Source organism: Neovison vison, chromosome 3, assembly GCF_020171115.1.
Source record: "Neovison vison isolate M4711 chromosome 3, ASM_NN_V1, whole genome shotgun sequence".
NCBI lineage: Eukaryota > Metazoa > Chordata > Mammalia > Carnivora > Mustelidae > Neogale > Neogale vison.
Window position 1 is genome coordinate 105,789,047 of NC_058093.1, and position 20,392 is coordinate 105,809,438.

General features: G+C 42.2%; 1 protein-coding gene across 25 annotated transcripts in view; it reads right to left on the bottom strand.

The window, feature by feature from the left end:
- CLASP1 (cytoplasmic linker associated protein 1) overlaps positions 1 to 20,392 on the bottom strand; it is a 269,463-nt gene that overhangs the window by 151,498 nt on the left and 97,573 nt on the right. For all 25 annotated transcript variants that reach the window (XM_044242650.1, XM_044242649.1, XM_044242648.1 and 22 more), the window contains exons 6-8: positions 18,871 to 18,946; positions 14,009 to 14,106; positions 2,310 to 2,377 (exon numbers count right to left, since the gene is read on the bottom strand). In XM_044242650.1, the coding sequence (XP_044098585.1) occupies positions 2,310 to 2,377; positions 14,009 to 14,106; positions 18,871 to 18,946 (242 nt within the window). The remainder of the gene's footprint in view (positions 1 to 2,309; positions 2,378 to 14,008; positions 14,107 to 18,870; positions 18,947 to 20,392) is intronic.

The following is a 20,392-nucleotide window of genomic DNA, read 5'->3' on the forward strand; positions in this document are numbered from 1 at the left end:
ATACAAAAGCATGTATACAAGTAGGGGGCACCTGGCTGGCTCAGGTGTGTTACTCGATCTCAAGCTTTTAAGATCGAATTCCATGTTCATGTTGGATACAGACATGACTTAAAAATAAAATCTTAGGGGCGCCTGGGTCGCTCAGTGGGTTAAAGCCTCTGCCTTCAGCTCAGGTCATGATCCCAGGGTCCTGGGATCGAGCCCCACATCGGGCTCTCTGCTCTCTCTCTCTCTGCCTGCCTCTCTGCCTATTTATGATCTCTGTCTGTCAGATAAATAAATAAATGAATAATCTTTAAAAAATAATAATAAAATCTTTAAAAAAAAAAGTAGGAGGCAATGTACAGAAGTTATGCCATGATAAAATTATATACAAATTATACAGTGACAGACCAATGATTTTTAAGTGAGTATGAAAAAATGAACACTGATTTACTGGTGATAGCAGAATTAATGTAAATACTCTTTTTCTGCCCTTTTAGTATTCTGTTTTTATAAATATATGGAAGAGAAATAAGGGGGAATTTGTGAAAGCATGTGTAGAACTCTTTAATCAGTCTCTAAGAAACATAATATACAGACAAATTCCGTAGTGGTAATGACAGGTACACAGCAGAGGAAGACTTAAAGATCTACATCCTGTTCCCTGCTCGGTCCCTATGTAGTAGCAGTGACATTCCCCCAAGTGACAACCTTTTATTATGACTTCAAGTTTTCAAAATTTGACAGCTATGCTGTGATCTAAGATCCCTAGCAATTCAGAAATTGCTATGATGCAATGAGGTATCCAAAAGTTAGAAAAAGGGGTGCCTGGGTGGCTCAGTGGGTTAAGCCTCTGACTTCGGCCCAGCTCATGATCTCAGAAACCTGGGATGGAGCCCTGCATTAGGGGAGCAGGGAGGTGTGGGGGGGGGGTTCTGCTCAGCAGGGAGCCTACTTCCCCTTCTCTCTCTGCCTGCCTCTCTGCCTCCTTGTGATCTCTGTCAAATAAATAAAATCTTAAAAACAAAAACAAAAACAAAACAAAGTTAGAAAAAGTTCCTGGTGGCAACTGCTTTGTGAGGACTTTACTCATACATTCATTCACACTTATGTATCAAATTCACTTGCCTTTTCTTCACCTTCTGGAATCACAAGAAATAACCACTTGTCCTCAACCATCATCACAAAGTACAGTAAAAGAAATATAAGTACCAGAAACATTAAGTCACAATTCAAGTCTCAGTCACTATTCTGTTTATTTATTTGACAATATTTACTGCATACCTATACCACATGCCAGGGACTCTTGAGGCACTCAGGATAAAGAAGGGAATAATACAATGTCCTCACCCCCATGAACAAACAAACTATTTTGCAGGGATACGCAGTAAGAAGAACATTAAACAGAATGAAGGCACAGAGTTCCCTCAGAACATCAGACATGCTATCCTGGCTGGCCTTGGTAATAAGGTGTGTGTGCAGCTGAGGTCTGGGTGGAATGAGGAGGAGGAGGAGGGCCACAGAGACCCCCGAGGACAAATGTTTCAAGCAGAAAGAATCGTAAGCGCTGAGGCCCTGAAGCAGAAGCTTGGAATGTTCAAAATTAGCAAGGAGGTCAACAGGACAGGAGCCAAGAGAACTCTGGGGAAGAATACCAGATGACATGAGAATGGTGGTCAGCATCAGAGCATGTACAGGGCCTGTTGGGCCAGAGTGAGCCATTGAGCCGCAGTCTCCATATGATGAAAACCCCAGGAGGATTCTGAACCGGGGATTAACATCATAGCAGTTACATCCGAAAAGGACTACTTGAGGGGTGCCTGCCTGCCGCAGTGGACAGAACATGAGACTCAATCCCAGGGTCGTGAGTTCAAGTTCCACATTGGATGTGGAACCTACTTAAAAAAATTTTTTACTTAAAAAAAAAAAAAAAAAATTTTTTTACTTAAAAATAATAAAAATGGAAGGACTATTCTGATTGTTGTATGAAAAACAGCCTGTAGGTGCTTGGGAAGAGTAACAGCAAGGACGCTGGTCAGAAGGACACTGTGAGAGCACAGGTAAAAGACTACAAGGACTTGCACTAGGAGCAGAGCGGCAGCTATAGTCAGAATCGCCCAGGACTCCAAGCTCCTGAGTTCAGTGTGCGCTTCAAAAGAAAGTCGGCGACAACACCACAGTTTCTAGCCTGGGAAAGTGGGTACATGGAGGTAAGACTTCAGACCTAGACACTGTTCTCAAGATATCAAATTCAGCTGTTCAGACCTAGCATATTACTGACCTAAAACTGAAAAGGCAAAAATAGAAAGACTGCTTTTTCTACTTACCGTTTGCTGACTGTATCATGTTTCCAGATTTTTGGACTTCATCAAATTTTGTAAAAATTACATTCAACCTGTAGGGAAAAAATATATATACTTGTATATATAGAAACTATTAACTGTCACCATTTACAGTCAATTATGTTAAAACACTAATATGAAGTTGAGTCACACCCCCCACAAAAAATCAAGGATACAGGGGGCCTGGGTGGCTCAGTGGGTTAAGCCACTGCCTTCGGCTCAGGTCATGATCTCAGGGTCCTGGGATCGAGTCCCGCATCGGGCTCTCTGCTCAGCAGGGAGCCTGCTTCCCTCTCTCTCTCTCTCTCTCTCTCTCTCTCTCTGCTTGCCTCTCTGTCTACTTGTGATCTCTCTCTGTCAAATAAATAAATAAAATCTTTTAAAAAAAAAATCAAGAATACAAACCGACCTAATAACAAAAACAGTAACTACATTAATAACATTAATAACATCCAACAATAATCGAGCACTTATTATAGACTAAGCACTGGCTTAGGACTCTCTCTCTGAAAAATCTCAATCCTTACAATAGCCATATACGAGATTATCATCATCTCCATTTCACAGATGAGGAAACCAGAAAACTTACTCTGGCTAACATGGTGAGTTCAGGTGGAGAAGGCAGCCCTGAGAGTAAGAATCCAGAGCTCATGATCTCAGGCACTGTATTAAATGGACTGACCGCTCTACACAAAATGTATACATTAAGAAAAGCGTATGTTTCTCCTATTTCTGTCTAAGCACAGACTGGTGATCACTTAGAATAAAGATTTTCAGAATCCACTGACATTACAAAATAAAGGCTTTCCTGTGACTTACGCTTAATTAGAAAATGCTCTAAGTAATTTCTCCAGAAACAAGCACTGTGACTAGATTCTTTAGCTAAAAAAAATCTACATTTATTTTCTGTTAATGGATCAATGTCACCTTGACACGGAAATTGAAACAAAACTCCTTAACCAGTCAAAGCATTCCATCCTAGTGACACCAGTAATGAGAGAAAAACTGGGAGTAGGATGGGGTGCAGCGGTGCTAATCTTGCCTGGTAGAAGTCAAGAAAAAAACGAGGCTTTCTGAAGCAAAACACAGACATGCTGGAGTAAGAGTGAAGGATGAGAGTCCAAAGCAATGTACTTCTGCGTTCAGACCCACACCACCCATTTCCAGGACCAGACTAAAAATTTTAGCACTTGCTTACAAACTGTCCTGTCAGACAAGCTGTATTTAGTTCAAACATGTTTGTCTTTTCTTCACAACTACAACGGACTCTCCTTCGGGATAGGGATGGGAACTATATACCTCTGGTGTTCTGTATTCATCAAATACCATGTCACGCAGGAGCATTACATCCCTGCGTGAATCCTGTTCCTGTCCTCACTATGGAAACTAGGTACATCCTGGCCTCCATTCATCCATAGTTCATTCACTGAGTCCAGCACCGAGCTGGTCAGAGGATAAGTGTGTAACGTTCTTAACTTCTAAAGCTTCTACTTCATTCTTTTCTTCTTAGAATGTCACATTCTAAGTAAGAGGGGAGCCAAAATTACACATCAGCAAGGGGACGTAAAATGAGGGGGATAAAGGAGCCTGAAATACTGCCTTCCCCCCATTCCATTCCAAGGCAGATATCAATCTTTTTTGCCCATCTTTCCATCTAAAGCCCAGATGGAGCCTCAAAATCCTTCTCAAAGCCACTCCAGGCAGCCACTACCAATGAATCAAAGTTGGCACTGAATTACAAAAATCTTCTTTGTCATCTCAGGACCAGACAGGAGTAAAACTCACTTTCAAATCCAGAGGTTACTAAAAGATCTGGAAAAAATGCCCCAGAATCAATTTCTTATGATGTTTCCATCATCTTCCCTCTTAAAAGCACCAAAGATCTCCAGTGGCTCACAAAGCGTGTGAATAATGTCATTACACAGGTTGCCAGGGCATATGCCCTGACCAATTTCCCACTTTATTGTGTCACAACTACACCCTCTGATGTGAGCAGGCCTGCAAGTTTGCAAGTTAGGAACAAGACAGCCCTCCCACCTTGGTTGTTCCTAAAATTCCTGAAAGAGGCAAGAATTTCACCCACTGTTGGTTAGAGTAGTCACCATTCTCAGTGGCCACTGTGGGAGAGTCTGCAGATGCTCTCGCTGTGGCAAGGTCTCCTCACTGGGGCCACATTACCCACACCTACAACAAGCCACCCACAAGCTGGCCCAAACAACTAGGTATGAGAATGCACAAAAGATTAGTACTTTTGGTACTGCACTTGAATTCAGAATTTCCTCAGGCAGGTGTGCCTCGCCCTCTACTCATACTTCTGTCTCACCAGCTGCCTCATTCTCTGCTCAGCGAGGTCTATACAGGGGATCCCTAAGAAGCTTACCACCTCAGGAGGCCAGTAAGCTGGCTTCAGGACAGTCTAACACTAACAAAGAATTCCTGAGGAGTGGCTTCTTTGCCTCTACCTCCGAACACAGCAATATGAAATGCCTCTCTGGGACCAACGAATTTGCACATACCTTCAAGGGTGAGTTTTATACATTCAAAGACACTGCATATATAACTAAGGATTACTCTCAAAAGGCACCAACTTTTTTTTTTTCATTTTTCATTTTAAATCTCTGGATCTCAAATTTAAATTTTGACAAGTAACCAATACCATTTTCCCCTGGTTTTTCTGAATTCAAAATTTATATTCAACTCTACAATCGAACTGGCACTTATTTTACTATAAGATCTAGATCTAATTATTCCTTCCTAGAATATCTTATAAATTTAGGGGCGCCTGAGTGGCTCATTTGGCCGGGCATCCGACTCTCAATTTCAGCTCAGGTCATGATCGCGGGGTCATGAGATAGATAGAGCCCCATGTCTGGCTCTGTGCTGGGTGTGGAGCCTGCTCAAGATTCTCTCTCTCCCTCTCCCTCTTAATCCCATGACTCTCTCTCAAATAGTAATTAATTTTAAAAATTAAAATAATTTCATAAAAGCAAATACTAGTCTGTTCACAATCAACAAGACCCATCCATACGCTCGGAACTTTTCATTGACTTTTTAGTCCACTATTCTTAAATATGAGCAGATAACCAAGCATTCAAAGACACACGAGCAAAGTTTTTAAAGTGAAAGAGACCAACATGAATAAATACATACTCCAAAATCACAATACAGAGGAAAGAAGAGGCAATGAGAAGTTTTTAAAATATATCATTAATACTTCCAAATAGATCAAGAAAATACTGCAATTATTAAAAACTAACATGGAAGGAGCCCTTCAAAATGACAGAATAAGGACCCCTGAAAATCTGTTCCTCCAAAGAAGCAAATAAAACATTGGCAAAAATCTGTTAAAATCAAGTTTTTCAGGCTCTGAAAACAAAGACTTGCAACAATCCAAAGAGCATTCTTCAAGAAAAATGGCTAATCTTGGTAAGGACAACAAGCTTTTCACTGTTTTGCTGTATCATTTCCATCTCCAACTCACTAGCTAAATAATCAACAGCCCAAATCACGGCAGTTTGAAAACCAGCAGCCTTAAAGTCACTGGGAGGAGCTGAACAAGTGTGGAACAGCATAAAAATCCCCATTCTAAGAGAACTGTAATTATTTCACCTGTCTGGCATATTCCAGAATCCCCATTCACAGTGTTTTACTTGACCTGATTCACAGCATGCTTAATGGTTGAGACTCTTTTCCCTGAAGCCATGATCAAAAAGAATCCACAGCAACTGTTTAACACGGCAGCTGCCTGAGATGATAAAACTGGAGCAAAGACAATGACCAAAAAACTTACAAAGAAAAATGGATAAAGATATCTTCGCAGGGAACTTTGAAAAAATCTGACATACTCCTGGGAATCTGCAAGGCTACATATATGTGCAAGAAAGTTTGAGGAAACACCTAAGAAATCACTAAGGTCTCATGCCTGGCTGACCTTGAGGCTCTGCACAAGCAGCCAATAAAGGGGAAGGCAGCAATGTAAAAACTGCCTGCTAGAACACTGAAAACATTCCTCAACATACACAGACAGCCCTTCACCAAAGGCTACGAGATTTACTGGTTACAGGCATTCAAGGAAATCTCTGTCTAATCATTAGCTGAACACTAAGTTAACCAAACAGAGACTTCAGCAGCCATACACATAAAAAAACAGACTATATGCAATTAGTTCAGGAAAATCACTTAAGCAAGGAACAACAAAAACAACAAACACCACCAACAACAAATGTGAAGAGAGAGCAAAAAGGATTTCCAAAGTTGTCACAACAGATTATTATAAATGACCAGTTTCAGCTGGTCAAGTATAAAAAAATTATGCATGTGAAAAACAAGAAAATATGGCTCATACAGGGAGAAAAAAAAAAAATTAGTCAATGGAAACTATCCTTAAAGGAAGCCCAGACACTGAACTTAATAGATGAATACTTGAAATCAACTATTATAAATGTGTTGAAAAAACTAAAGAAAATTACTTATAAAGAATTAAAGGAAAATATAAGAACAATGTATCACCAAATAGAGAATATCAATGAAGAAACAGAAAAAAATAAGAATCATAGAGAAATTCTAAAAATGAAAAGTACAAAAACTGAAATAAGAAATTCACTAGAGGGGTGCCTGTGTGGCTCAGCAGGTTAAGCCACTGCCTTCAGCTCAGGTCATGATCTCAGGATCCTGGGATCAAGCCCCGCCTCCAGCTCTTTGCTCAGTGGGGAGACTGCTTCTCTCTCTCTCTCTGCCTGCCTCTCTGCCTACTTGTGATCTCTCTCTGTCAAAAATAAATAAATAAAATCTTTAAAAAGAAAACAAGAAAGAAAGAAAGAAATTCACTAAATAGGGCATCTGGCTGGCTTGGTCAGTAGAGCATGCAACTTTTGATCTCTGGGTTGTGGGTTCAAGCCCCATGTTGGTATAGAGATTACCTAAAAAAATAAAACCTTTTTAAAATTTTCACAAGAGGGCTCAACAACAAATTTTTGCTGGGAGAAGAAAAAAGCTGCAAACTTGAAGATGAATCAATTGGCAATACCCTGAGAAACAAAAAAAGGACAGAGCCTAAGAGTTCATGTTCTTATAATACTAATGTACCAACATACATATATAATGGGAATTACCAGAAGAGAGAAAAAAAGGCAGAATACATGGTGAAATAATGGCCAAAAACTTCACACATTTTTTTTTAAAAGATTTTATTTATTTGACAGAGAGAAATCACAAGTAGGCAGAGAGGCAGAGAGAGAGAGGGGAGAAAGCAGGTTCCCTGCGGAGCAGAGAGCCCGACGTGGGGCTCGATCCCAGAACCCTGGGATCATGACCTGAGCCGAAAATTTTAATCTACATGTTCAAGAAACAAACGCCAAATGGGATAAACTTAAAGAGATCCTAACCTAAACAAAATAGAAACAAACTGTTGGAAGAAAAGACAACGAGAAAATCTTGAAGGCAACAATAAACAAGTCAGGAAACAACAAATGTTGGCGGGGAGGCAGAGAAAGGGGAACCCTCCAACACTGTTGGTGAGAATGCAAGCTGAGGCAACCACTTTAAAAAACAGTATGAAGGTTCCTCAGAAAGTTGAAAATAGAGCTACCCTATGACCCAGCAATCGCACTACTGGGTATTTACCCCAAAAAGACAAATGTGGTGATCCAAAGGGGTACCTGCACCCCAATGTTTATAGCAGCAATGTCCACAATAGCCAAACTATGGAAACAGCCCAGATGTCCACTGACAGATGAATGGATAAAGATGTGGTATGTGTACACACACACACACACACACACACACACACACACACAGTATATTACTCAGCCATCAGAAAAGAATGAAATCTTACCATACATCAACATGGATGGAACTGAAAGGTATTATACTGAGCAAAATAAGTCAATCAGAGAAGGACAATTATCATATGATCTCACTCATGTGTGGAATATAAGAAACAGTGCAGAGGATCATAGAAGAAGGGAGGGAAAACGGGAAGAAATCAGAGAGGGAGACAAACCATGAGAGACTCTTAACTATGGGAAAGAAACTGAGGGATGCTGGAAGGAAGGTGGGTGGGAGAACAGAGTAAGTGGGCGATGGGCATTAAGGAGGGCACATAATGTAATGAGCACTGGGTCTTAAATCCAACTGATGAATTACTGAACACCACATCTGAAACCAATGATGTACTCTATGTTGGCTAATTGAATTTAAATTTAAAAAAAGAGAAAGCAACAAGAGAGAAGGCACTCGTTGCATACAAAAAATCCTCAAGGAGATAATTAATTTCTCACTTAAAAAAAAAAAAAAAAAAGGAACAGTGGAGACCAGGTGGCACTGGGATAACATATTTGGTCTTGAAATTTGAAATCTCAACCAAGTATACTTCAATAATTTGAAAATAAGAAAGCAAATACATACACACATAAAATAAAACCTAAAAAGCTCAACCAAGAATTCTATATCCAACAAAATTATCCTTCAAAAATGAAGCAGAGAGGGGCGCCTGGGTGGCTCAGTGGGTTTAAAGCCTCTGCCTTCGGCCCAGGTCATGATCCCAGGGTCCTGGGATCGAGCCCCCGCATCGGGCTCTCTGCTCAGTGAAGAGCCTACTTCTCTCCCTCTCTCTCTTTGCCTGCCTCTCTGCCTACTTGTGTTCTCTGTCAAATAAATAAATAAAATCTTAAAAAAAAAAAAAGAATGAAGCAGAGAATCTTCTCTGGACCAAAGATATTTCAGTCTTTACATGAAATCATACCACCAAATACCCCCACTCTGAGTGGGGGAAAAATGAAGGAGAATTTAAGACATTTTTAGATAAATAAAAAATTAGACAGGCCCTTCAGTTTGAAATGAAAGAAGCCAATACATTAGCCCAAAACCACATGACTATATAAACACTAGTAAAAGTAACTACAAAGGTAAAGATAAAATCTAGGTAAATACAATAATATAAATGTATGTTTTGTTTTTAATTTTTTTCATATCTTACATGACTTAAAAGTAAACTACATAAAGCAAGAAGTGTAAAACTGGGGCACCTGGGTGGCTCAGTGGGTTAAGCCTCTGCCTTAGGCTCAGGTCATGACCCCAGGGTCCTGGGATTGAGCCTCACATCAGGCTCTCTGCTCAGCAGGGAGCCTGCTTCCCCCTTTCTCTGCCTGCCTCTGCCTACTTGTGATCTCTCTCTGTCAAATAAATAAATAAATAAATAAAATCTTTAGGAAATAAAAGTATAAAACTGTATGTGTTGGTGAGCTTAATATACAAAGATGTATAAATAAACATAGCAGAAGAAGAAACAAGGGGAGAAAACAAAACTATGTAAGAGTAAAGTTTTTAATACTGAAATTAATTAAGGATAATAATTCTAACTAGGCTTCCATAAATTATGATGGCAACTGAAATCTCCAAACACTAAGAAAATAAAACAAAACAATCCAAAACCCAAAATAACAACTGTTGGCACTGCTGGTGGGAATGCAAAACGGTGCAACAGCTGTGGAAAACATAATGGTAGTTCCTCAAAATACTAAACATAGCAGTGTATTTGATCCAGCAGCTCCACTTCTGAAATCTAACCACAAGAGCTGAATGCAAGTAATGTAAGAAAGATCTGTACAACCACTTTCACAGCAGCATTATTCACAATAGCCAAAAAGTAGAAGCAAGTGTCAATCCACAGAGGAATGGAGAAACAAAATGTGAAATCTACACACAGTGGAATTTTATTCAGCAATACAAAGGAATGACTCATGGTATATAATATGGTTGAACTTTGAAGATATTGTGGTAAGTGAAAGAAGGCAGTCAAGAAAAAGTTACAGTTTGTGTGATTTCCATGAAATGTCCCAAAACAGGCAAATCCATAGAAATAAAAAGTAGACTAGTGGTTGTCAGGAACTAGGGAGAAGGAATAGAGAGTGACTGCTGATGGATACAGGGATTCTTTTCAAATGTTCTACTGATAGCAATGACTGCCACACAACTTTCTGAATATACTAGAAACAACTGAACTGTTCATTTTAAAGGAGATACGGTAAATTATAAAAATATGAAAATTATGGTATAGGAATATTTCAAGAAGGCTCTTATTCAAAAAACAGAAGTGGAATACTATAAAAAGGGACCATGCAACTGGAACAAGAAAGGTAAATTTTTAAATCAAATACCCAATATTCAAGTGGTTATAGTATAACTATCTACTTGTAAATGTAAGTTTTATATTTACATACTACCTATATTTATAAATACAGTAGCCATATTCCTAAGTACCTTACTCAGAAGACATGAGGTTCCAGAAGGAAAAGCCCTCCAAGTGTACCATGCAAATAAAGGAAAATGGTCTCTCAGACAAGACCCATCATCATTAAGTTTCAGACCAAGAAAATCAAAGTTATGTACATAGGATGAAGAAAGAGAATGGCTTTAGAATTCTCCATGGAAACACTGAAAGCTAGAATGACTCAGTGAGGCACTGGCTTTAACATTCTGAATGACAGGAACCTGAGTGGCTCAATCAGTTAATAAGCATCTGATTTTAGCTCAGGGCATAATCTCAGGATCCTGGGAGCAAGCCCCGTGTTAGGCTCCCCCACTGTCTACTTGTCCCTCTGCCCCTCCCCCTGTTGGTTTTTCTCTCTCAATAAATGAGATCTTTAAAAAAAAAAAAAATTACTTTAGCTACCAGATAGACAAGACTCAAACAACAACCAAATGCATGGCCCAAAAGTGAAATTCCAGCTCCTCCCAAGTGAAGCAGATGAAAGGACAGGTCTCCCCTCAACTGTGAAAGGGAAAAAGGAGCTGCACGTCAAGGCACATTTTTTATCTTAATGCTTATGTCACTTAGCTGATATTATCAAGGCATTTTATTCATCACACATTTCCTAGAGATAGAATTAATCTTCTCAAACACAGCACTCACTCAGTGGACAAACTTTTAAGAGGGCAGCATTTTCATTTCAGGATGAAATGCATGTTTCAGAAAGCACCACGCATATCCCACACTACGTTATTACTCCTATGGCATATCTTGCTAAGCCGAAAATCTGGGATGCTCACATAACAGCAAAACAGATATATGTAAATGACTAACAGAAGTCTAGAATGTTCAAGTATTCCCATCAGCCACTTGGAGCCACAGACAGCAGACAATGAATCTTCTAAACAATGGCAGAATTCTTCCAAGGTCTCATTCCATTCGCACGTGTCCCTGGCAAAATCAAACTAAAGGTGGCGGCCAGAGGTTCCAACCCTCACAATGCTAGTTAAGTGTCTTGTAATAAATACGAAGAAACACGAAGTTTTGGCCTCTTTCGCCAGAGTAATGCCTCTGAAGCACCAACAGCCTCCTTCTCCAGGCACCATGTCTACCAGAGTTTTACAGTGACAACCGAGAAGGATGTGGGCCCATTTCCCTAGGACCACCCTCTGCATGTGGTCTACAAATTTTAGGAAGGATTTTAAGTCACATCAGGGATCAGAAACCTCATTCCCATTCACAGAGGACCAAACTAACTCTTCTGCAGCTTTTCATTAAAAAAAAAAAAAAAAAAAAAAAAAAAAGGGAGCCTGGTGGTATAAAAACCAATCACTGGGAGTCTGAATCAGAAGTTTCTAGCCCCCGGTCTGGTTGGCATGAACTGCCCCCTGGAGCCTGACCTCAACTGTCCTCTGTGTTGGGGTCCCCAAGTCCACACGCAGGTTTAATGACTGGCTGAGAGGACTCAGGGCTCGGTGCACATTCACACTCATGGCCATCACTATCATACTTAGGACACTCCCAAGAAACCAGCAAAGGGAGAAGGTACATGGGGAGAGGTTTGCAGGAAACCAGGCACAAGCTTCCCAGAGCCCCTCCCGGTGGAGTGGCATCACAGAAGACATGCTTATCCCCAGCAACAGGCTATGACAACGACAACAGTGTGCCGTGCTATTTTCCAGGGCTCTGCTGGGGCTGGTCATGCAGACACTCCCTGAGATAGCACTTAGCAACATGCCAGACTACCCAAAGGAAAGCAGATGATCAGTGTAACACACACTGCCAGGGCACCGTGAGCCACTCTTGCCCACTCTTTGGGAATGGGAAGTCCCTCCAGATCAAAGCTTTCAGCCACCAGCCCAGGGGCAGCCCAGAGGCAAGCTGGCCTCCCCTAAGGACAGCAGTTTCCTCTGAGCACTCGTCTCTCCAGACCTCCGCGTCACCATGTCACCTCCCAGGAGTGTGGGCTTGCTATAGAAGCCTTCAGACAGAACACAGATGTCCCACTAGGTGAGACGGTCTGCTCATAGCCTAGAGCCACTGGGAGCTACCCAGCCTGGTGAAGCCCCCACCCCCAGCAGGAAAGGGCTTCACTGCTCATAGCCTGTCTTCCCAATGATGACACTGACATCATGAGTAAACAGCCCTCTCCCGCCAGTCCTGCCCTCCCTGCTCACCTGGGCCCTCCAATTTTCCCTAGGACACTATGTAGGGTTTTTGTCTTTAAGTTTGTCTTTCTCCTATGCATTCCTCTATATACTCAAAGACAAGAAATCTGAGGTTCATAAAACACAGGAACAAAGTAAGTCTATTCTCCCAGATTACCTGTTATAAAAAACATGAAAACAGTTTTATCCCCATCTAATAATCTTGCACATAGCTCAGGGGCCATCGTGAGAGCAACCTGGGAGACAGGTATCTCCTGTTGCATCGTGAGAGCAACCTGGGAGACTCTCAACAACAGTGAGTAAAGCCCCAGCTGCCTGCTCACAGAACCCTTACTGTAGGGTAAAGGGCCTGCTTCCGTCATAGGCAATTAAGAAACATCAAGGTAGAGGACTCCAGTATATTTCAAAATCCCAACCCATATTTAGACTCCCAATATTCTGTAAACTCTTGTGAAATGGGGTAGAGAAAATTAAAAGGGGAATCAAAAGAACAGGGCTTCCCTCTGAGCTCTGACTCTTGCTGTGTGCTCTCCCAAGTCACTTCATGGGTCCTTCTACCTCCCGGACACAGTGACGGGCTCAGACAAGCTGCTCCAGAAGCCCAGGCCACGTGTAGCTCCCCAGGACTAGCATATTACTCTCTCCCTTAAAGGAATGGGGCGGAGCACAAAGGGTCTAAGATTCCCCCACCATAGTTAAAATTATAGATACCCAGTTGTTCATTATTTTTTTAAAACGCTGACTACAACAGAGACATCCGTGGACTCACTTGGTCTTGGATCTGATGAGATGCGGATGCCCTTGCACTGGCCTCTATGAATTGAGACAGGCAGAAAATTACCTTTTCAAAGATGCTTTCCAGAATTATTACTTCTTTATTTCTATCCAGGCTCATTCTGGAAAGGCTTCATTAATTCAAACAAATATATTTAAAGCACCTACTGCACTAGGTACTTGCTGCAAACAAGATATAACTACACAAGCCAAAAAATGCTTAAATTGTTCAATACCTTTCAATTTTAAACATGCTTCTAGAATCAATACATGGCATGAGGTGTGGCTAGATGTCTGGGTGACAGTCCTCCTTTTGAGTAAGTGAAATGGGAGGGACCCCAACATACGATCTGAATAAGGCCTCCAACCACCAATCCTCAGACCACATATTCTTTGAATATAATCACCACTGTAAATTAAGTAATGCAAACCAGGCGGTTAACGGAAGAAAGAAGATGAGAAGAGCAGAAGGAAGGAAGACAGTCTGAACTCACCGGGACTGCGGCAATCCTTTCTTACTGAGGTCTGCCCTCACACGTTCTCCCACGTGTCTGTAAATCTCCACTAAGCTGTTTATTGCTGCGTCTCGAACCTAGATGTAAAAGAAGAGATCCTTACAGCTGCTCTGTGTCAGTCCACAGCGCTTCCTGCTGGGGCACAACAGGCTGAACGCCACCCCAAGTTTATCACCAATCTGCCAGTGCAACTGTGATACAATCCCTTATAGATGTTTGACTAGACAAAGCCATGATGCTGGTACAATTCCAAAGGGGAAATTCAAGCCCCTCCCTGTAGATGTGTTCAAGTCCACATCCCTTAGTGCTTTCAATTTTTTCAGAGGATTTCAGGAATCCAGAATTTTCAGATCACTTTCCCAAAACAGAAAATACTACAAATAAATGAATTATATACTAAAAACAAAACTCCATGTAAAAAGCTTTCTAGATTGAACTCAATAAAATACTTAGTGAGCAAAAAAATAGGTAGTAAAAGCCATTATACATAGAGCCCTGTATTCAAGAAGCTAATGGTCCTAAAAGGGGCTTGGTGGAGGGGAGTGGTAGTCCATAAATTCTTCATTTAATACAGAGCAGAATGTAGTATAGATCATACAGAAGTGCAAAGAACTCACACAGTTTAGAGAAGGGAGCAAATATACTAGATGGTAGCAAGAAACATTCTCTGAAAGAGGAAGGAACCACTTAAAATGTGCTTAAGGGACATCATTTTACCAGATAAAGATGGAACGAGACAGGTTCCAAACAAGGTACAGCCTGTGCGCAAAGGCATGAGAGCAGAGACACATGGCATGTGCTTCCGGAAGAGCGAGTAAGTAGTTGGAAAAACACAAATACAAACTAAGATAAGAAGGCAGCAAAAAGTAAGGCTTAAGAAACAGAACAAATTTAAAACAAACAAAAACAGGGAAATCCGAATACGGATTATACATCAAATGTTACCATTTTTAGCAATATTGAATTTCTTAGATATGAAAAGAACATGTAATTTTATAAGAAAATATCCTTGTTATTGAGAGATATAAACGGATGTATCTCAGAGCAAAAACATCAGGTCAGAGCAAAAATATCATGGTTCAGGAAAAAAAAAAGTGCATTTCTATGTGTGGGTATGTGTATACATACAGGGAGAAAGAAAACAAATGTGACAAAAATGTTAACTGGTAAATACAGATATTACTATTAGTCCTAGTATTTTTCTATAGGTTTAAAAGTTTGCCAATAAACACACGGTGGGGTGGGGGGGGACAACTTTCCAGTATACCCTGGAACCAAGGCCAGCCTGCGAAGGTTGGGGAGGAGGGGGGAAGGGTACTTACTTCAGTAGGCAAAGAGAGGGGAGCAACATGCGTTTGTGTTTGGTCTCAAGCAATGACATCAAAATAACAGAGAATAAAAGGCAGAGGAAGGAAGTAGGGACACAATTTACAATTCTCAATACCGCCGGCTACTCCTGATTTAACAGTATTACAGGTTATACGACAGGTAACTTCACAGACCATTTTTCCCCGATGGTGGAAAAGGGCAAATGTTATGGTACAGACTGTTTGCATTCCCACCCCCAATATATTGAAGTCCTAATCCCCCAGCACGACTGTACTTAGAGATAGGACCTATAAGCACATAACTGAGGTTAAACAAAGTCATAAGAATGGGCCCTGACACAACAGGTTTGGTGTCCTTCAAGAAAAGACACCCACAAGCTGGCTCCATTCTCCACACGGGCACAGAGAAGTTATGTGAGCACACAGAGAGGGAGCAGTCTGCAGACCAGGAAGAGACCCCTCCCCCCCACTTCCAGAACCAGACAATGCTGGCACCCTGATCCCAAAGTACCAGGCTTCAGAACTGTGAGAAATGTATTTCTGTTCAAGCCACCAGTCTATAGAATTTTGCAATGGTGGCCCAAGCCAACTAATAGATTATCAGTTTACTTGGGAAAAGAAAGACCTTCTGAATTTAGGCACCATTTTTATAATGCCACTGTCTCCTGAAAATGACTCAGCCTGCTTTCTAATGAATGCTATCTGCTCAGAGCCCATCACCTGAATGAACAAGCAACATCCTGTCCTACTTAGAAAGTCTGGACCATCATCAGTTTAAGAGATTTAGTGGGAAAATGACCAGCCTTAGAATCAAAGCACAGCTGAGTACCTCCTTGGCCCTTTAGAAACTGTGTAATCCCAGATCCAATATATAAACTATTTTAGTCTCCACTTTCTCCTCTGTGAGCTGAGGGCTGCTTGGAGGGCTAGAAAAAACAACAAATTCATTCCACAAGTATCTAAGCGATTAGTAGATGCCAAACTAAAGTGCCTCAATGGCCCAGGCGGGGACCTGGTAACTGGTATACAGTGACAAATGACTCTGGCAGGGGACCCTGCTGGCAGAGAGAAGAGGGAAAATGGAGGGGGTCGGGCAAACAGGCCACCATCACCCAGCCTGGGAGCAATGTAGGTATGGTTTGGCCATATGTAATCTTTCAAGAGAAATCAGGAATACAAATCTTTCAAATATAAGAACACCAAAACTCTTAAACATAAAGCTAAAACGCTGTGCAGACGCATGCGCCCACACATGAGGCTGCGATCAGGTTTCAGGCCAGCAGTGTGGAACCTATGTATTGCATGTATAAAACACTCCGCATGCGACTAGTGGAAGGAGTATATCTACATCTTCTGAACCAATCTCCTTAGCCTTCAAAATCATCATTCCTCAGGCTCCAAAGCTATCGGGTGAGGTAGCATTTGAGGGTCTAGAGCACCCTCGATTCAGGAAATAGGGCAGAACACGTTTTCTTCATTTTCTTCGGTCTACAAAGTACTACACTCCAACTGCCAAGGGACGTTCTGTATAAGCAGCTCACTCAGGCTGAAGGCAGCACGGCGCTCACTAACACAGCCACGCGGGCCCTACACTGCTTCCGTCCACGTGCAGGCTCAGCATTAAAAAGGAACCCCAACATTTCAGGCCACTGGGAATACACAAGAGCCCCAGTACATTAAACACTACCTGGCGGGCCCAAGTTGAATGCTCTACAGAATGTGAGCTCTTCAGATCTGTGGCCTCCATGCAGGACAGCTGTTGACTAGGATATAGAGGAGGCTAGCCACCTGCTGGGGCCCACAGCAGGAAGACTGATGAAAAGTTTAAAGGAAAGGCAAGAGCACAGGCACGTGCAACATATACACACAGCCCAAGAGGAGGAATGATTCCGTGCATTAGCAGCAGAGAGGCAGGTGGTACTTTCCTGGCTGGAGGGCTCTGGGAGACGTGGACTGCGTGTGTCCGTTTGTGCGTGTATACGGGTGCAAATAAACCTTCCTAAGGCAGGTGGGGTTCGACGGATGACCATCTGAGTGCAGTCTGGGGTACTCCGGCTCTGTCCGCGACAGACTGCCCAAGGGTGCACACCGAGCACCCACCTCACTGTGTGCCAATGTTCAGGGTCCCAGGGGCCCACGGCATGGAGTCACATCACCCAAGTGGCCCGTGACAGCACCTGAGTTAGGAACAAGAACTTCAGCTAGCCAGGCTGGCTTTCCCGCTGGACTTAAGGATACCATGTGATAGCAGCAATCACCTAATGTGTAACCTCAATAAGGGATTTTTTTTCTTCCACAGAAAACAAAAATGGAAACAAGACCAAAAAGGGAGAAAACGCAAAACAACCCATTTGGTAACTTAGAATTTTTTTTAAAAATTGTTTCTTTTTAAATTAACATTGAAACATAAAAGCATGATTCAGTAAATTGAAACATCTCAAAATTCCACTTCCAGTGTCCTATACTTTCAATGAAGGCTAGATAAAGGAGTGGATGGCAAGAGGAAAGCAAATGAGATCCAAAGAGACCCGGAGAACCCACAGACAGTGCACAGAGGGGCTGGGGACGGGAAAAGCAGCAGCAGGGATAAGAAAGGGCAAAGCCAAGGAAGAAGGAAGAACAAGAGCCAGAGGGGCCCAGAGCCACAGGGACCCGGGAGCCAGGGAGCCGGAGAAGGTGGAAGCCAGCTAACACAACCTCTGTGGGGACATGTCAGCCATGATCAGTCAGGGTTTAAAATGAGATGCCTGCATACCACGTGTATTTCTTTGGTAAGTTACTGTTCCAATTTTCGGCCCCTTTATCTAATGAGGTATTTTTCTTATGAGTTCATATGAGCTAATTATCATAATAAAAATGGCCCTCAGTGATAAACGGAACTGAACCCGTGGGAGAACCGGCACTTCTAAGGCCCAAGCTTAGAAAGTTCTGTGACCTGCCTGGTGACTACCCACAGATTACCGACTCTTCTACGCTTACATTAAGGGAGTGGTGCTTCGGTGTTTGGTCTCTGGATCTACCTAAGATCTACATAAAATACCATTCGTGCCTCATTAGGGTTCAAGGAATTTCATACACCGTCGTATTATACAGCACCCGAACAAAATAGGGGAAGTCTCCATCCCCTCAGAACAGGTCCCTTAGGCCCCTTCCAATCAATCCCCCGACCCCAAGAGGAAAAGCCTGACTGACTGTAATCAGCATTGATTACTTTTCCCCAAGGCTACCCCGTTTTGGCTGGAGAGTGAGTGACTAGAGGGACGGTATCTCAGAGGCTGGTCTGGGTGACATCACTTTAAAGGATAACAAGGCCTCAGCCATATAGAGAACAGGGCAGCGTGACCACCATATTCACCAGTGCTAAAGGGCATTAGTGCTCATTACTTGGAACAGTTATCTGAGCACTATAAACAGGAATAGAGTCCCACCCACCTATCAGATACACACAGAACACCAGAATGCATCTTAAGGGTCTATAACCAATATTCTTCTTTCTCACTAAAATACACTCACCTGGCTGTTTGGATCTCCAAGTAAATTACATATATGTGGCACAATCTTGCTTAGTGTTAAAGTATGTGCTCCAGAGCTGAAAACAAAAGGAGTGATTTACTGTTGATGAGAACAAAGGAAAAGAAATGCCCCCACACACACACCTCCAGGGCCTTCTCGCCCCCTCACACCTCCGCTCCCCTTCCTTCCCATCTTCTGCCCACCGAGTTCCCAAATAAGCATGCCACAAAGGCCCCACCCATTGGCACAGAGTTCAAAATCTTTCATGCTGCTCGCTGACCATGCTTTCTCCCTGGCACTCGGGGCTCTCTCCATTCTGGCTCCCAACCTGTGATGCCAAGCCAGGGCCCAGCCTTTCCTGCAGCCCTGCCTGCCTCACACACGGCTGCCCCTGCATCATTATTCTGTCATGCAGCAGTTCCTATTTTGCCCAGCTCAGTGTTATCAACTAAACGGCAAGTCCCCCGAGGGTCCTCCTCACTTAACTCTCCACCTGAGCATAGATGAGGCTCAGTGGGAAGACCCTGACAGTGGCCACAGAGGGTTCCAGCAAAACCTTGCCCTGTGGGACAGCAGGAAGTCACCGACCACCTTTCACCATCATAAATGCCAGCACAAAGAGCCCTTGTGAATGCCATTCTCTCTGTTAATCTGATGACTTCTTAGGATACATTCTCAGAAGTGAAACCACTGTGATCAAAACTAGAACATTTTTAAGAGATACAAACCTGGGAAAATTTAATGGTACTGAAAAGGCTAACATACCGAGCGGAACAATTTATAAGGTGACATAAATCTTATTATCCTAGTTCTGTCTTTGAAGTAATTTAACTTTACAGGTTGAACTAAAAACACACAACAAGTTAACCATGATTGTGTGAAGGTGGTAGAAATATACCAGATAATTATTTCTTCCTGATGTAAATTTTCTGACATATACGGTATCACTTTTATAATCAGAAAAAGTGACTTGCAATTTTTCTATTTTAAAAACTCCTCTCTCCGGCACCTGGTTGGCTCAGTGGGTTAAGCCTCTGCCTTCAGCTCAGGTCATGATCTCAGGGTCCTGGGGTCGAGTCCCACATCCGGCTCTCTGCTCAGCGGGGGGCCTGCTTCCCTTCCTCTCTCTCTGCCTTCTTCTCTGCCTACTTGTAATCTCTATCTGTCAAATAAATAAATAAAATCTTAAAAAAGAAAAAAGAAAAAAGAAAAAAACTCCTCTTCGGGGGCCTGGGTGGCTTGGTGGGTTAAGCCTCTGCCTTCGGCTCGGGTCATGATCAAATGTAGACCACAAAGAGATACCACTACATACCCATCAAAATGACTAAAAGGAAAAAAAGAAAAGAACACTCAGTGCTAACAAGAATCTGAAAAAACGGAATTATTCATATACTGCTGGTGGGAATGTAAAACGGTACAGACAACTCTGGAAAACAGTTCGGTAGTTTCGTTAAAATTAAAGCGACCAGAGGACCCACAGCGGCACTCTTGGGCACCAACCCAAGAGAAATGCAAGCTTATG